Consider the following 17,113-nt stretch of genomic DNA (forward strand, 5'->3'; position numbering starts at 1 on the left):
GCATTTTGGAAAGCCTGCTCCCAGTCATCGTCATCCCAGAAATCTAGAGCTTGATAATTGGTGAAATTGCTGATTGTCACTTAAAATTTTTTGAAAAATAATTCTATTATAAATAAAAGTTGTGTTAGTAAGAACTTAGCAGAAAAATGGCAGAAATATTTTTAAATTTACGTAAAACTGTCAGAAACAGCATATATAAAGTGTTATGAAAAGGATAGATATCAAAAAGTTTTAAAATGTGTTTTTGTCTGTATAAATGCTTAATGCTCTGCTTTGCTTTCATTTCTTAAAGTGGAGCATTGAAATTTGTCATCCTAATGAGCACATTTAAACTACCTGGTAACTGTATCTTTAGGTCAAGTCCCTTTACTTCATTACATTTGGACATTGGGGAAAAAATAGACCTTTAAAACTGTAGTGTGTGACCTTTCTGCTGTTACCTGGCTTAGATTCTTTACTGTTGGTACGATAATAAAAAACATCAAGAGGAAGGAGAAAACATTCAGCTTGAATCATGGCATTTAACTGTGATGCCATTTTCTCCAGTAATTAAGGAGGTGGGTGCAAATAGAAAGATTAAATTGGGCTCAGGGTGTTTGTAAATACAATGTGTATTTGCTCCCNAGTTGACTTTTAAGCTCCTTAAGGAGTCTTAAAGCCTGCTGTGCTTTATGTCAGAACCAGAGTTAACTGGGACAAAGGCAGACTGCTCATTGTCTGTTTCTCTGAACAAACGTGAAAAGAACAGGAGTAAATGTAAATTACTTCTGGTAGTTTTGTTCTTAGCTTGTAGAGAGGGAAAAAAAATGAAAGAAAAAAATGTTTCTTTAGTTAAATTCCACTGCAAATACAAAGAAAAGCTGCTCTCCGGGATTGTTCTGAAAGGTCATTTTGATTCCTTTGTTTAATCCTCCACCTACCCCATTCTATGCCCCCTTAAATATTGTCATCAGAGTTCCTTCTGATTGCTTTTTTCCTTTCTCTTCTTTGTTATATTAAAGAAAAATAGCAACAGTGTAGTTCTCCTGCTTACTAATTTTTTGGCATTACGCAAATTGACTTCTTTGCCTTCCACAGAATTTATGCCTGAAAACCCAAGGTGGTTTAAATATCTAAAGAAAGATTGAAGCTGGTAATTTCCTTCTTTATTGTATGCCCCCTGAACTAGAAGATAGGAGGGGTGTGGTTGCTTAGTAAACATCACTTTAGCCCTGGCTCGTGCTGTTTCCTTTTCTATCTAAATTCAAATCTAAATTCAAAGAACAGTAGATCTGCGTTGTCTTACAACGCCAGGGTCTGCCCCTGTGTGACCATGGCAATTGATCCCCCTCACAGTATAGTTACAGAACCTAGATCAGGCCCTTTGGGAGGAATAAACATTAGATGCTGGTCAGAGATTACGCCTTTAATTTTATGCTAGTTGATGGTTCTTGTGTGTCTCCTCTTACTAACAACAGGACAGACAACCACAGCAGTTAAAGATCTACGACTTGCTGTTGTAAGGACTAGGAGGTGCCAAGAAAAATGCTGTTAACCCAGAAGACCTAAACTGCCTTTTTAGCCAAGAAGTCTTACATTATGCAACATAGGGCCTGGAAGCAATTCTCTTTTCTGACGCTGGAAAGCATTTGTCCTAAATGAGTCAAAAGCAGCTTAACTTAAAATTGCATTATTACTATAATATGATTTTGGTAACCAGCAGTCTGGAAATTAGCGGTGATTCAGCCAAATCGAGCATTACTGATTTCAGGCTTTATAAAATCATCTTAAAATGATTGGTTTATGTATTTGATATGTCACAAGAATTCATTAGGAGCTGTTAACTCAAGGTCAGGGGACCTTGCTAAGTGCTGTTTTGGCAGACTTATCTGAAAGGACAGTTTTCTGAGATGAAGATTGAATAACGTTTCTAAGACTATTCGGTAATAAAGTGTTATGAATAAGGAAGAAAAAAAGTATCTTCCAGCCTTTAGGTCAGTGCGTTATAGAATAAGGGATTTCCTACAATTATTAAGGCCAAGATGGGTTCAGATGAGATACAGACTCATGTACTATTCTATGGCATTCTTTGGCCTTAAAGTTGCTGTTGAAATGTCTCTATTAAATATCTATCTCCATCTAGTCTTATTTCTAAAGAGCCACCGAAGGATTAGAGTACTGGACTGGAAATTAGGGCTGTTTGTGTTTGTTTCTGCTCTTGTTCTCTTATTCAACACAAACTTTTGGTCCCTACAATATTCCAGACATTATGGTAGGCAATGGACTTATGGAGAGGAAAGATACATTCCCAACTTCAGTGCATCTGGTTTAACTCAATCCTTTTCCTGATTTCCTGTGTAACTTCGGACATTACTTTCTCTAAGTCTCCATTTCTTCACATGTAAGATGGGATTAGATCAGATGGTTAGTTTATAAAGTTTCCTTCACAGCTCTGAGATTCTTTGGTTTAAAGTAAGTAGGGGCGCCTGGGTGGCTTAGTCGGTTAAGCGTCCGACTTTGGCTTAGGTCATGATCTCGCGGTTCGTGGGTTCGAGCCCCGCGGCGGGCTCTGTGCTGACTGCCAGCTCAGAGCCTGGAGCCTGTTTCAGTCTGTGACTCCCTCTCTCTCTGACCCTCCCCTGCTCACGCTGTCTCTCTCTCTCTCTCTCTCCTAGAAATAAATAAAAAATATTTAAAATAAATAAATAAATAAAGTAAGTAAACAGGGGGTTGCCTGGGTGGCTCAGGTCCATGATCTCACAGTTTGTGGATTTGAGCCCCGCATCAGGCTCTGTGCTGACAGTTCAGAGCCTGGAGTCTTTTTTCAGATTCTGTTTCCCTTTCTGCTCCTCCCCTGCTCACTCTCTGTCTCTCAAAAATGAATAAACATTAAAAAAAATTTTTTTATTTAGGTAAATAGGAACATTTTCCCTGCCATTTCAAACTTGCAGCTGTTTTCTTTAATTCTTCCTGTTATAGTTTAAATTTGAAAAATATCTGTAATAGACATTATTGGAAAGTTGTTTTGCACTGAGGAGCTGAGAAGCCAGGTTTTGTAGAGAATGTTTTATCATTAAGTAAATGATAAAATTATTTATCAGTTAGAATTGTGAATATCTGTTCACATAGTTACCTCTCCCAGGGTGTGACCTAGTTCACAGCGCCTCAGGGCTAAGCTCCCTGTTACACCCACAACAACAAGCACCTCAATTTTTCTAAGAGTCATTATCCTTCGTTTCTCTTTGTCCCTCTTCTGCCTTCCAGTCCTGTTGACTGACCTTTCAAAACATATCCAAATATATCCAGTTCTGTCCTCCTCCCTTACTACCGCTCTCAGCCACTGTTCTCTTTCACCCACACTATGTACTGAAGCAGGCTTCTCTCTGTCTCCGTGTTCCCACTGGTGCTCCCCAGGCCAGTCACCACAGAAAAGCTAGAGTGACCTTTTTAAAATATAAATATGATTGGATTACTTTTCTGTTAAAAACAGTGCAGTCCATTCTCATTGCAATGAGAATGAAATCCAGCCTCCTTCACCCTGCTGTAGAAGTTCTGTACTGGCCCCTACCTTTCCTTCTCATCATGTATTCCTGTCCTCTGCTCATTACACTTGAGCCTGTGCTAGTCGGCCGGGTAGCCACTAGCCTTATGTGGCTGTTGAGCACTTGACATGTGGCTAGTCTGAATCGAGATAGGCCATGAGTGTAAAGGACACCCGTGATTTCAGAGACTTGGTTTGAAAGGAAGTAAAATACTTTGTTGATGCTTATTATATTGAATACATGTCTGTGATCATTTCTTTTGATATACTGTATGGGCTCAGATAATATATTTTGTTGAAATTAAGTTCACCTATTTTTTTTTTTACTTCAGTCAACGAAGTTTACTACAAAAATTTAAGTTTATACACGGCTCACATCACATTTCTATCTGAAAATGCTGCTCTAGCCTCATAGATCTCTCCCAGGCTCATAGCCACTCTAGGTCATTTCCAGTAGCTGTTCCTGCTGCCTAGATTGTTCTTCTGTAGCTCTTTGCAGGACTGGCTTTTTATGCTGCAGATCTCCATGTAACCAACGTAGAGCAACTGGTCAACCAGCTTAGAGTAACTTTATCGTGCTTTTCTATTTTACAGCATAGGGTGTGTCACTATCTGCTGTCTTGTGTATTTCCTTGTTCCTTTATTATATAGCTCCTTACTCCCAACTCCCATAGTGCTTTATATATTACAGTACTTAAGAGATGTTTTTAAAATGATAAATAGCATTAGAAGAATTAAAAAACTGTTGTTTTTTTCCTGAAATCTTTATACTTCCAGTCCATTGCTGGCAGGAAGGGTTTGAAGGTAAGCTCTAACCCCACTGCCTAGAAGATGGTAGTCGAGAGTTTGAAAAGATGAGGGAAATGGAAAATGAGCAGCAGTTGTCTTTTTCTCTTCCTAATGGATTTATATTTTTTCTCACTGGACTGGGGGGGCGGGAGTGGGAAGGGAAGGGTCAGGGAGAGAGGAGATGGATTTAATGCCACAATGAATTCCTGCAATTTTATTTTAGTACCCTTAGCTCATAGTGAATATTAGGTACAGTTCCATAAGTTTATCTTAGTCTGATTTATCATCACATTATGTAAGCAGTGTTTTTTTTTTCCTCCTGAATCTTTTTGGTGAATTGCTATTCCTATAAAACATACGTCCTTCCTAGACCACCATGGGTGTTGAAATTTATTTTTAATTCTGTTTTTACTGTTTTTTGAAATAACCTCAAATTTATAAAGAAGTCATAAGAGAAATACAGAGAACTCCCAGATTCACCAATTGCTAACATTTATCCAGATTCTCCGTTTGCTAATATTTTGCTACATTTGCTGTTTCACTCCCACTGCCTATATAGACACATTATTTTTTTATTCCTGGACCATCTGAGAATTATTTGCAGATATTATGAGTTTTTATACTAAATAAGCATGTTTCCTAAGGACAAGAACATCTCTTATATAACTATAATTACTAAATTTAGGAAATTTAGTATTGATATTATAATGTATAGTTTATATTCAAAATCTGTCCATTTTTCCAATAACGTGAACAGGCATATTATAAGAAAGGCTGTTGAAACATACCCTTCTCTTCTTATGGACGGTATAGGTTTGTTTATTGAATTCCCTGATTGGAAATAGGATAAAGTGAGTATTTGGTCATCATAAACATTTTCTTTTTTAAATCTTCCCTTTTCTTTAAACTAAATTATTTGTCTTAACTGAATATGTAGTGTTTGTGTGAGTTCATAGGCAAAGACAGGGAGAGGACCTGGGGATCTCATGTGGAAGGGAGTAAATCAGTCCTCTTAATAAGGAACAGGATTGCCTTAGGAATTCATACTGCCAACTCATGCAACAATTTCGGTTTTCAAGCCTCTGCCAAAAGATGCCAGAGACCGTAGAAGAGAGTATTTATTGTTGGCTACATTTAACTGAAGTTTTTGTCTTGCTGCTGCTCCCTAGCCCATGTCTGAAGAGTTACTCAAACAACAGAAGCTGAATGCGGACGAGACCATTGTAACCCAGCAGTCTGTATCTGATGCCCACTTGGCAGAACTCCAGGAAAAAATCCAGCAAACAGAGGCCACCAACAAGGTACAATGAATCCAGCCCTTGGAGATCACAGGTCCTGAGTGGGACTTGGAAGATGGAAACTGTGTATTCCTGTTGTTCTAAGGAATATCTGTGTGTGTGTGTGTGTGTGTGTGTGTGTGTGTGTGTGTGTGTGCACTTTTTTTTTAAAGTTTATTTATTTTGAGAGAGAGTGAGTGCGAACGGAGGAGGGGCAGAGAGGGAGAGAGAGAAGGAATGCCATGCAGGCTCTGTGCTGCCAGCGCAGAGCCCACCTTGGGGCTTGGTCTTGAGAACTGTGAGACCATGACCTGAGCCAAAATCAAGAGTCAGCCACTCAGCCGATTGAACCACCCAGGCACCTGGGCACTCTAAGGAATATTTGACCAAAACTGTTGTTCTTTCCTTTATCTCTCATCAAGATTTCAGCCTGTTCTGCACAGATCAGAATTTCTGGTGCCTTTTAGATCTATAATTAAAACTTGAATGCAGAGACCCCTGGGTGGCTCAGTTGGTTAAGCAAACAAACTTGAATGAATTCTTTACCTGTGTAAAGCACCAAGACAAGAGGTTTATGCTTTTGATTTTAGCTTAACTTCTCACCCCTTTATAGCCCAAGGATTCTAACATTTACGTAGAAGAGAATTTCACCAGTTCCCACAATTTGGATGCTGAGCTTCTGGCAGAACACCTTGTGGTGGTCTGTCCCGTCCTAGATAGCAGAACTCCTTGGACTTTGTATAGAGCATCCACAGTGACTCAGGTGGACTAGTGCCCATCACTGCCCATCACACGGAAAGCACAGTGCAGGAGAATTGAAGCAATTGAGTACTGAAGGAAGTATTTCATGTTACCTGCTACTTTGTCTTGGTGATTGGCTTAGGACTTTAATGGCTACTCTCTGGGGAAAAAAATAACAAGGTAATATTATCTAGGAAATAGATTATCTAGATTTGAGGAAGGACTTTCTGGTTGCATCTGAGGTTAAAAGAAATCACTTTCTTTTCTGAATTCAGATTCTTCAAGAGAAATTGAATGACATGACCTGTGAACTGAAGTCAGCTCAGGAGTCCTCTCAGAAGCAGGATGCTGCAATTCAAAGCCTCAAGGAAACTCTGAAAAGCAGGGAAAATGAGGTACACATTTGGCAGTCAGGGACCTGTGAGGAAATGATTTGTTCCATCGAAGTAGACACAGATTCTGTATTTTGTAGCAATGGATCCTTAGACTAAGAGAGCTAAGCCTAGAAAAACTGGAGTGTAATCAGCATTGGTGTTTCTACAGTCTGTGCAGGTGAGATCATGGAATTCAGTTTTAGTTCACCAACTAACATGTTTGGTACTCGCTATCTCCTTTTCAGACAGAGGAGCTGTACCAGGTGATTGAAGGTCAAAATGACACAATGGCAAAACTCCGAGAAATGCTGCACCAGAGCCAGCTTGGACAGCTTCACGTAAGTGAGGGCCACGTAGGACGCGAGGAGGGACTGCAGAGGAGGAAGTGCCATGTTCGGTCACAGTCTTGATTTTGTTAGTCTTCTCAGCCACTCGGGGCTTGGCCTCCTTGTGGTTATGATTTTTCCTGTCTTTTCAGAACTCCGAGGGTACTTGCCCAGCCCGGCAACAGGTGGCTCTGCTTGACCTACAGACTGCTCTGTTCTGCAGCCAGCTCGAAATACAGAAACTCCAGAGGGTCATACGTCAGAAAGAACGCCAGCTGGAGGATGCCAAGCGATGTGTGCAGTTCGTGGAGGCCACAGCCCGTGAGACAGAACAGCAGAAGGAGGCTTCTTGGAAACATAACCAGGTAAGTCAGTAATCAGTTTGTGGCCAGAGTGCTTGGCTTTGCCCTGATACTAACTTTTCATCAGGATGGTTTCTGTTGAACCCTTGAGTCATCACTTAATCCAGTTAATTCAGCTCAACGTTTGTTGGCCTCATGCCATGTGCCGGACATCGGGCTGGGCTCTGGAAACACAAGAGTCAGTGTCACAAGCTCTTTCCTGTTACGTTACTTGTGGTTTAGTATAAGGGAGTCACAGAAACAGAATTTTTGTGATGAGGCAGAGGAGGTGTGTGTGGGTCCCAGAGGAAAAATACAAGAGGGGCTGAGGAAGGGAGTCTGGGAAAGCTTCATGAAAGGAGCTCTCTTAGGTTATTCCTGAAGGATGGGGTAAGGTTACCAAGACAGAATAGTGGGAAGCAACAGCCAGGGTCAGAGGAATGGCACGTACAATCAGCCACTTCTTATTTGTTTTTTTAAATTAATTCTTAAGTGGTTCATTTATCTTGTTAAGTTAGAGCATATGCTACCAATTTTTTTTTTTTTTTTTTTTTTTTTTTGAGAGAGTTGGGGGGTGGAGAGGAGCAGAGGGAAAGAGAGAATCTTAAGCAGGCTCCATGCTCAGCACAGGGCCTAAATGTGGGGCTTGATCCCATGACCCTGGATTCATGACCTGAGCCAAAATCAATCAAGAGTCAGACACTCAACTGGCTGAACCACCGAGAGCCCCAGTTTGTTTTGTTTGTTTTTTGTTTTAGGATATAAAATGATGGTGGAATACTCTATCCTTGAGCTCATTGTAAAGGATCCAGGTTTACAGCAGGACAGAGTTCTGCTTAGTAGTTATATGGATCTGTCATTTGTAAACTAGAAAGTAAGTCCTGAACTATAATGGAATGTACACCTTGTCTCCATTCACAGTTATGATTTCCCGTATCCTATAGTAATTTCAAGAATGGCACTTTTCTGGGGCGCCTAGATGGCTCAGTCGGTTAAGCGTCTGACTTTGGCTCAGGTCATGATCTCACGTTTCACGAGTTCGAGTCCTGCGTCGGGCCCTGTGCTGACAGCCAGCTCAGAGCCTGGAGCCTGCTTCCGATTCTGTGTCTCCCTCCCTCTCTGACCCTCTCCTGCTCATGCTGTCTCTCTCTCTGTCTCTGTCTGTCTGTCTCTCAGAAATAAATAAAACATTTAAAAACTTCAAATTAAAATAAAAAGAATGGCACTTTTCTGCTACTTTATATTTCTATATCTGTTGGAATTTTTAAGGTCTTCATATCTACTGACCACGTGAAAATTTTAGATTGTTTAAAAGACATTTGTTTCATTCAGGAATTACGAAAAGCCTTGCAGCAGCTCCAAGGAGAATTGCAGAGTAAAGGCCAACAGCTTCGTATCCTGGAGGCTGAAAAATACAATGAGATTAGAACCCACGAGCAGCATATTCAGCACCTAAACCACAGTCTGAGTCACAAGGAGCAACTGCTTCAGGTGAGTCGACACAATGACTTCAACCAAATCTGGGCTCACAGAACTCTGAGGTTTCTGTTCACGTAAAATCTCAAGATGTCCATCTACCTACCTGTGTTCGGTACCTGTTACACATAGAGCATTGAGACCTGGGAACCAAGAGGATTCAAAATAAATAGAAAGTACAGTTCGTAAACCACCAGTGCTAACCAGCAAGTGTAGGAAATAATAAATGTAGACCCAAAAGAGAAGCAATCAGTATTCAGCAAATAGTTATCAAACAGCTTTGTGAGCCAGATACTAGTGCTGGGAAGACAGTGAAGATATGACCACTGCTCTCAGGCTAGTAGGTGAAGACATCTGTGTACAAAGTCCTGTTATTTAGATGATAAAATGAAGGTTTTGGGGAAAATGTGGACCATCAAAGTGGACCATGATCAGTTCTACCACCTGCTGTAAGCTGCAGTCCCATTTCCACCCCCTACATTTTGCTCATCATACAGTTTTTTCGTCGTGTGCGCATATTGTACATATTTTTTTTTTCTGATAGAAATACCCCCACCTCCTCTTCACTTGGGAAATTCCTAGTCCTTTAAGATTCAGAGCAGATGTAACCCCTTTTGTGAGATCTTTAGTGACACCTTCAGGCAGATGTACATAGTGCATCCTGTGTTCCCCTGTTACTAGGTACACAGACACATATATATACGTTTATACAAATACACACGTATACACATGCATGTGTCTATACACATATATGTGTGATGTGGAATAGTTAATGTATATGCCTGTCATCTCTGCTAACCTGTGTTTTCTTTTAGAGTGATTGCATTTTGTTTTTGATCCTAAGTAACAAATTGGTTGGCAAAATGTTGGAATTCGGTACATTATGTACAGATGAATAAAGGAAAATATTTTTTGGTCTCATTAGGAGTTTCGGGAGCTCCTACAGTATCGAGATAAGTCAGACAAAACCCTCGAAGCAAATGAAATGTTGCTTGAGAAGCTTCGGCAACGAGTACAAGATCGAGATGTTGCTCTAGAGGTATGTGCCTTATTTTTGTTTATGTACTATGGATTATTCCATTCACACAGGTACTGTAGGAATACTTCATTTGCTGCTTTCTGAAGTTGGTTTTTCCTTCCTTTATATTTGGATTTAAAACAAAATTTTTTTTCAACGTTTATTTTTGAGAGACTGAGTTCGAGTAGGGGAGGGGCAGAGAAAGAGGAAGACACAGAATCCAAAGCAGGCTCCAGGCTCTGAGCTGTCAGCACTGAGCCCAACATGGGGCTCAAACTCACAAACCCCGAGATCATGACCTGAGCCGAAGTTGGACGCTCAACCGACTGAGCCCCCCAGGCGCCCTGTATTTGGAATCTTAATGAACGAGTGTGATCACAGTAGTGAATGTGCAGTAGCTTTAGGATCCTTACTTTCCTTGCAGCGGGCCATAGATGAAAAGTTCTCCACTCTAGAAGAAAAAGAAAAAGAACTGCGTCAACTCCATCTCGCCATGCGAGAGCGAGATCATGACTTAGAGAGACTGCGTGGTATTCTCTCCTCTAACGAAGCTACCATGCAGGTAAGAGCACAGTCTGCCATGACTTGGTATCCCTCTCCCACTTGGATTCTAAACCTGAAGCATCAACTCCTTCTGTCATTTTCTGAAAATCAAGGTATTTGCTTCAGAAGGCAAAAAATACAGAAACCAAAATGGTGATCATTAGTTCCATCATTGTAGATTAGGAAGTGAGAAGTGTTAGTCTGCCATGAACTTTGCAGGAGGAAGCAGTGAATATAGATTTCTAGACATACTTCTTTTTTTTTTAATTTTTAACTTATTTATTTTTGAGAGAGAGACAGTGCAGAGCCCCATTTAGGGCTCAAACTCACAAACCGTGATATCATGATCTGAGCTGAAGTCGGACCCTTAATCAACTGAGCCATCCAGGCACCCCAACTAGACGTACTTCTGATGTATTTATAATTCTTGTCGATATTGGTAAACTTTTTACATAAGCATTGCCAGGGTACAACTGTTACACTGTTGTTTTCTCACTAATGTTATATCCATGTCTTTCTATAGTCACAGTCAGAACACTTACTAATATTTCCTGTGGGCTACTCTTGTGTATGTATTTTCGAGTTTACACATTTAACCATCTGCCACTTCTTAAAGAAGTCTGTCACTTCCTCCGTAGCATAGCCTGCTTCCTCAAAACTACTTCATTTATCATACGTGTTGTATTTATTTCCCTACAAATTAGATGAGAGTTTCTAAAACAAAATAAAAAAAAGATTAGTATGGCACTGTTTGATTAGATATTAAGTTTTCTCCTTTTGCAAAAAAATGATAATTTTGGAGATATTTCAAGGTGGATCAAGTTTCTTGCCTTTCCTGAGGAGTGTGGGCTGGCCCTTTGACTTACAGCTGCTTTCTTTTTTCCTGCAGAGCATGGAGAGTCTCCTGAGGGCCAAAGGCCTGGAAGTAGAACACTTATCTGCTACCTGTCAGGACCTCCAGTGGCTGAAAGAAGAATTGGAAACCAAATTCAGCCATTGGCAGAAGGAACAAGAAAGTATCATTCAGCAGTTACAGACATCTCTGCATGACAGGAACAAAGAAGTGGAGGCAAGACTTTAGTTCCTTACCGGCAGTTGGCTTAGTGATTGCATAATCTCAGTCTTGGATTAGGACCCTTGAGGTCTGGGAGGCCAATGACCCAAGTGTCGGATTCCATTCTGTGCCTGGGCAAGTCCTTGGCTTTCCCTGGGACCTTTTTTCCTACACCCATAAACTCAGGGTGACAATTATCTTTCTCAAATAAGTCATGTGAGAATTAATGAGAACTGAATCGTGCACCTTTGATGTGAGACCTGACCTTTATTAGTTATGGTGCCAGGCTTGTTAGGCACGGTTTTAATTGCTTAATGGATGCTAACTCATTGAATCCTTACATGTCTATGAGTTCTTTATTATTATGCCTCTTTTATAGACAAGGAAACAGACTTCTGAGATGAAGACACTTATCCAAAGTAACAGAGTTAGTAAGCGGCAGAGCCAGGAAGCAGCCCAGGCAGTTTGGCCCACAGTTGTAACCACCACGTGCTCCCTCTCAGTATAGAAGGAGGAACTCTGTCACCACGCTAGCATAGTGCTTGTTATTCTTTCTTAGCCTGTCGTTTTGTGTTTCCCCCATAAAAGTTATACTGGGGAGAAATAAACAAAATGGACTGAGTGTCCATTTATCGTCCTCTAGTTTTAATTATCATGGACCCTGAGCAAATAGGGAAAGAGCTTCAGAAAATAATACGTAAGTTGCCGTTACAGGTATTTTTGTGAATTGTTGGTGTTCATTCACCAAGCACATATTTCTGTGGGCTGGGCCTGGGAAAACAAAAGTGAATAAAACATGATTCTTGCTCTCCAGAATCCCACAGCTCTTTCTTCTATAATAGATCCTTAAAGAATAAACCCTTTGATACGTAGTAGAGGGCATCCTCTCCTCCAAAACTTATGGCATCCCTTCTGTGTTAGGACCTGAGCGCGACGTTGCTCTGCAAACTCGGGCCGGGACAGAGTGAGGTCGCCGAGGAGCTGTGCCAGCGCCTACAGAGAAAGGAAAGGCTGCTGCAGGAACTTCTCAGTGATCGAAACAAACAAGCCGTGGAACATGAACTAGAGATTCAAGGCCTGCTTCAGTCCATGAGCACCAGGGAGCGGGAGAGCCAAGTAAGGACTGATGCACAGACCAGAACGCTATTGGTGCATTTACAGCCTGTGAATAGGGTTCTTTGGAACATCACCGTGTGTGTGTGTGTGTGTGTGTGTGTGTGTGTGTGTGAGAGAGAGAGAGAGAGAGAGAGAGAGAGAGATTTTACAGTCCATTCTGTGAGGATTTTTTCCTCCAGTCTGTTAGACTATAGTTTTACATCAGTCACCAAAGCATGCAATATTTTTAGAGCACTTCACATTTAGATGGGTGCCTAAACCGCACACATACCCACTCACCCATTCTCTTTTCCTTGATATTCTGCTAATTTCACAGGAGGGAATATGGGGTTCTGGAGTGTTTTGGTTTTGAGTCTAAATTATCCAAACCTGATGATATTTTGGGGGCGCCTGGGTGGCTCAGCTGGCTGAGTGTCTGACTCTTGATTTTAGCTCAGGTCATGATCCCAGGGTCATAGAATCGAGCTCTGCACTGAGCATGGAGCCTGCTTAAGACTGACTCTCTCTCTCTCTCTCTCTCTCTGCCCCGCCCCTCTCCCCCACTCGAGCACACTCTCTCTCTAATCAAACAAACAAAAAAACCTTTAAGAAAACATTTCAGTGATATTTTCTATTTCCAGCCTAGGTATGGCAAAACTTACATTTTACATATTTTTTTCTTAATTCTCATAAAAACTGAAATCTCTTAAGAGGAAAACAGACTGTTTTTTTCCAAAGGCCTTGATGAGAAGAAATAATCTTATGATAATATTGAATAGTTAATCTTCAGGTACTGGTACATGAGTATTTCAGAAGGCAATTCTTAATTTATCCTCATTCACAGATCTCTTTCTCCTCAAGGCTTGAGATGTGAACTGCATTTTAGGGACCAGTCACTCAGAATTCCCTCCAGCCAGTTTTAGGGGGCACCAGATTCTTATCATTTGACCATAATATTTTCTAATGTTTCCTCATGTCTTGGAGAGTTCTTTTTCTCTGATCTATTTCTCAAACCACCTGAAGTGAATATACATTTCCTTCCTATTAAATAAGCTGCAGAAATTGCTTTAAGAGTAGACCTAACAGAGTCACTGTGAATTCTTTAAGTCTTTGGCAGCAGGCTAACAAAAGTCTCTTTTTTAACCCCTTTGTAATTTGAAAGAATTAGTTTATTACACCTCAGAAATACTGTACTCTACTGAGAGTAAAATGATGGAAGCTGGGACATAACTGTGAAATTATAAAAGATCACTTTAACTCCAGAAAAAGAGAAATGGTTGTATTTTCCTAGATCTGCTTCTTAAATTTTACATGCAGGAGAAGTCCTCTGGGGAGCTTTTTAGAAGCGTAGATTCCCAGGCTTACTCCCAGGGACAGGAGCCAGGAGGGATGGGGAGGGCTTAAGAGCTTGCACAGATGACGGTGATGCTGCTGGTCCATGGGCCACGCTTGGAGGACCAGGGCTAAAAACAACACTACTAGAAAAAGAATTCCAAGCCAGGTAGATCATATATATGACCCAAGAGATCTTGAATGTTATTTATTATGTTTCTTTCCCATAACAATTTGCATAGATGTTTATTAATGTGAATGAATAATGTGCTGTTAACTTCTGGATGTTATGTCCAAATCCCTGAAGGGCCCAAATCTTACTAAACATGTAAAGTTATTCTTTTATTTCCCTTAGAAATTATGACAAACGCTCCGCTTCTCCTTTGAAACAGTAGTTATTGTTCCAGAAGCAGTTGGTGCCAAGATAGCTAATAGAGTTTTGATTCATCAGCTTATAGCCCCCAGTAATTTTAGTCTTGGTTTATTATTTCCACATTTTCTGATTAAATGTAGACTTTTAATGTAGTAAAAGTCACAAATAATGTTCTAGATCTTTTTCCTTAATGCGCGTAATTTGTCTTACAAAACTGGGATTTGAAATTAAACCTGGGGTTGGTGGTTTTGAGGTTCAGATTCTCTGGATTGTATGATCTGATAAAAGTGTCTCCACGTAATTGATTCATTCAGTAAATACGTGTTGAGTGCCTGCTATGTGCCGGACACTGTTCTGGGTGCTTGTGACTCAGCGCTGAAGAAAACCTAGACCCTGCCCTGAGGAAACATGCATCCAGTTGGGAGAGAGACAATAAACAGATACATCAGATAACGGCAGTGTATTCTAAAAAACTTAGCAGGACAGGGAGAATAGTGAGTAGAGAAAAGCTCACTGTTTTAGATAGAATATGCAAAGGAGGTCAGTACGTTAAGGGAGCATTAGGCAAAGATGTGAGGGGAGCAAACCAAACAAACGTTTGGGTAAAGGCCATCCAGGCCGAGGGCATATGTGGAGCCCCTTGAAATAGTCCCCTTGCTTTCAGTTACAGCCTGTGTGTAACAGAGGACTTAAAATTCAGGCTGTAAACTGAAAGCAAGGAGACTATTTCAAGGGGCTCCACTGGCTTTTCATAAATAATTGACTTTAACAAATAACATCAGAAGGTGAATTTTGTTTTATAGAGTATCCGTCTAATGTTCTGTGTGATTTCCTTACAGGCTTCTGCAGAGAAGATGGTACAAGCCCTAATGGAAAGAAATTCAGAATTGCAGGCCCTGCGCCATTATTTAGGAGGAAAAGACTTCATGGCGTCCCAAGCACTGATCTCGAACCAACCCACTGAAGTTACCTCCAGCAGTCCCCATCTTGGAGATCAGACTGATCAAGTAAGAGCTATGGACTCGTGTAGATATTCGTGACCTTTTCTTTTTGTGTGCAAGGCATACGTTTGATCATCTTAATACCATTCCAAGTCCTTGTCGTTGTGATCATGGTTCCCACACTTTCCTAAATCCCCTGACTCTTCCCATTTGTAGGGTTCTGTGCATATACCCTCCAAGGATGATAGCATTTCATTGACTGCCAAAGGGGATGCCAGTATAGCCAGGTCCTCATTGGGTAAGTATCAAATGTAATTTCACTAAGGAACCTTCTGTCTTTTCTTCCTGTAACTCTGTTAATAAGTGTGGCAAGGACACTCTTTCTCTTTCTACCTTAATGGAAAAAAAAAAGTTTAGATTTCCCTAAAAGGCTATTTAGGAAGAACTGACCTGACCTTATGTTGAATTAAGACAGTTGTTCTAGGTACACAGTTCGGCTCCAGGGAAGCTGCCTCCTGATTGTCCTTTTCAGATAGTTTTGCAGGGATTCAGAAATGTAGCAGGTAGTGTTTCCAAACCTACACAGCAAGACCATGGGGCTGACACATTCCAGATGTCTTTCAAGCAGACTGAGTCTACACACTGTAACTTGGCATAACTTGTTCTGCAGTGCAGAGCGAGCGTGGGGGGCAGTGTGCTTTAAGCTATTCTCCAAGACCACAGCCATCTAAGTAAGAGACTGGTAGGCCTTGAACTCCCCCCAAACAGCTGAATTCTGTGCAGAGTAGGAACAAAACATAATGAGTGCTTGGGATTCGAGTCTCTGACTTTCACGGAGTAAACGGCCAGGATCAATAGTAACTTCAAGGAAGATATTTACCCAGTGATTTCTAGAAATAGGGGCTTACCATCACTCATGAAGTGGTGATTATAATGCCATAATGCGAAAGGTTGTGGACTTGGATAATTAACTTACAGTTTTTAAATGATATTAAGAATGTAAAAACTTTGTGTCTGTGTTACAGTGTTAAGTATTATGGGATTCCGTAGATAGTCATGCAAGTGGTTATTTTTTAGTAGGAGAACTTTATGTTAGTCAAAGAGTAATGGATGCTGGATTTGTTAATTCCCTATTTACCTTTTTTCCAAAAGTACCTTCCCACAACTTTTTATTTTGCAAATTTCAAACTTACAGAAAGGTGGCACAAATAACGCGTAGACAGTTAATACGATTCACCGCCTGTTAACATTTTACCACCTGTGCATACTTTCTTTACATGCATACACACAGATATATTGTTATTTCTAAGCCATTTAAAAATTATTTAGGTATCCTGACACTTCACTTCTAAATACTTCATTGTGTATCTCCTAGCAGCAGGGGCATATTCTCCTGCTTCAGTATGAGTATTACACTCAGGAAATTCAACCTTACTGTAGTCCTGGCACCTAACGTACAGTTCATATTCACAGTTCCCGTTGTCACCATAATGTCCTCGATGGCCGGGTTTCTTCCTCCAGGATCTGGCATCGCATTTACTTGTCATGTCCCTGTAGTCTCCTTTAATCTGGAACAGCTTTCTAGTCTTTTTTGTCTGTTTTGACATAGGCATTTTTGAAAACTCTGGGTCAGCTCATGGCCCTCAGTTTGGCTCTGATTACTTATTTCCTCGTGGTTAGATTCAAGTTAAACATTTTTGGCAAGAATGCTTCCAGGGTGATGTCTTTCTCAGTGCATCACGTCAGGAGCACGTGATAGCAGTTGGTATTCTCCTTGGTCAAGGCTGTATCTGCCGGAGAGATCCATGAAGACTCATTTCTCCCGCTGTGTGAGGGGTCTGCCAGACTAGCGCCTGGAGGTGTTGACGGTCCATTTCCCCACAGTCCTTCCCGGGGGGGGGGGGGGGTGGGTA

The 17,113-nt window shown here is 40.9% G+C and overlaps 1 protein-coding gene across 14 annotated transcripts in view; it reads left to right on the forward strand.

Moving 5' to 3' along the window:
- Window positions 1–17,113, forward strand: part of LOC144234341 (myomegalin) — a 189,231-nt gene that overhangs the window by 111,841 nt on the left and 60,277 nt on the right. For all 14 annotated transcript variants that reach the window (XM_077767682.1, XM_077767740.1, XM_077767733.1 and 11 more), the window contains 11 exons: window positions 5,479–5,610; window positions 6,603–6,722; window positions 6,947–7,039; window positions 7,180–7,392; window positions 8,701–8,859; window positions 9,770–9,883; window positions 10,287–10,424; window positions 11,295–11,474; window positions 12,381–12,575; window positions 15,099–15,266; window positions 15,417–15,498. In XM_077767682.1, the coding sequence (XP_077623808.1) occupies window positions 5,479–5,610; window positions 6,603–6,722; window positions 6,947–7,039; window positions 7,180–7,392; window positions 8,701–8,859; window positions 9,770–9,883; window positions 10,287–10,424; window positions 11,295–11,474; window positions 12,381–12,575; window positions 15,099–15,266; window positions 15,417–15,498 (1,594 nt within the window). The remainder of the gene's footprint in view (window positions 1–5,478; window positions 5,611–6,602; window positions 6,723–6,946; window positions 7,040–7,179; window positions 7,393–8,700; window positions 8,860–9,769; window positions 9,884–10,286; window positions 10,425–11,294; window positions 11,475–12,380; window positions 12,576–15,098; window positions 15,267–15,416; window positions 15,499–17,113) is intronic.

The sequence above is a fragment of the Crocuta crocuta genome, unplaced genomic scaffold (genome assembly GCF_008692635.1).
Source record: "Crocuta crocuta isolate KB4526 unplaced genomic scaffold, BGI_CrCroc_1.0 scaffold180, whole genome shotgun sequence".
Taxonomy (NCBI): Eukaryota; Metazoa; Chordata; class Mammalia; order Carnivora; family Hyaenidae; genus Crocuta; species Crocuta crocuta.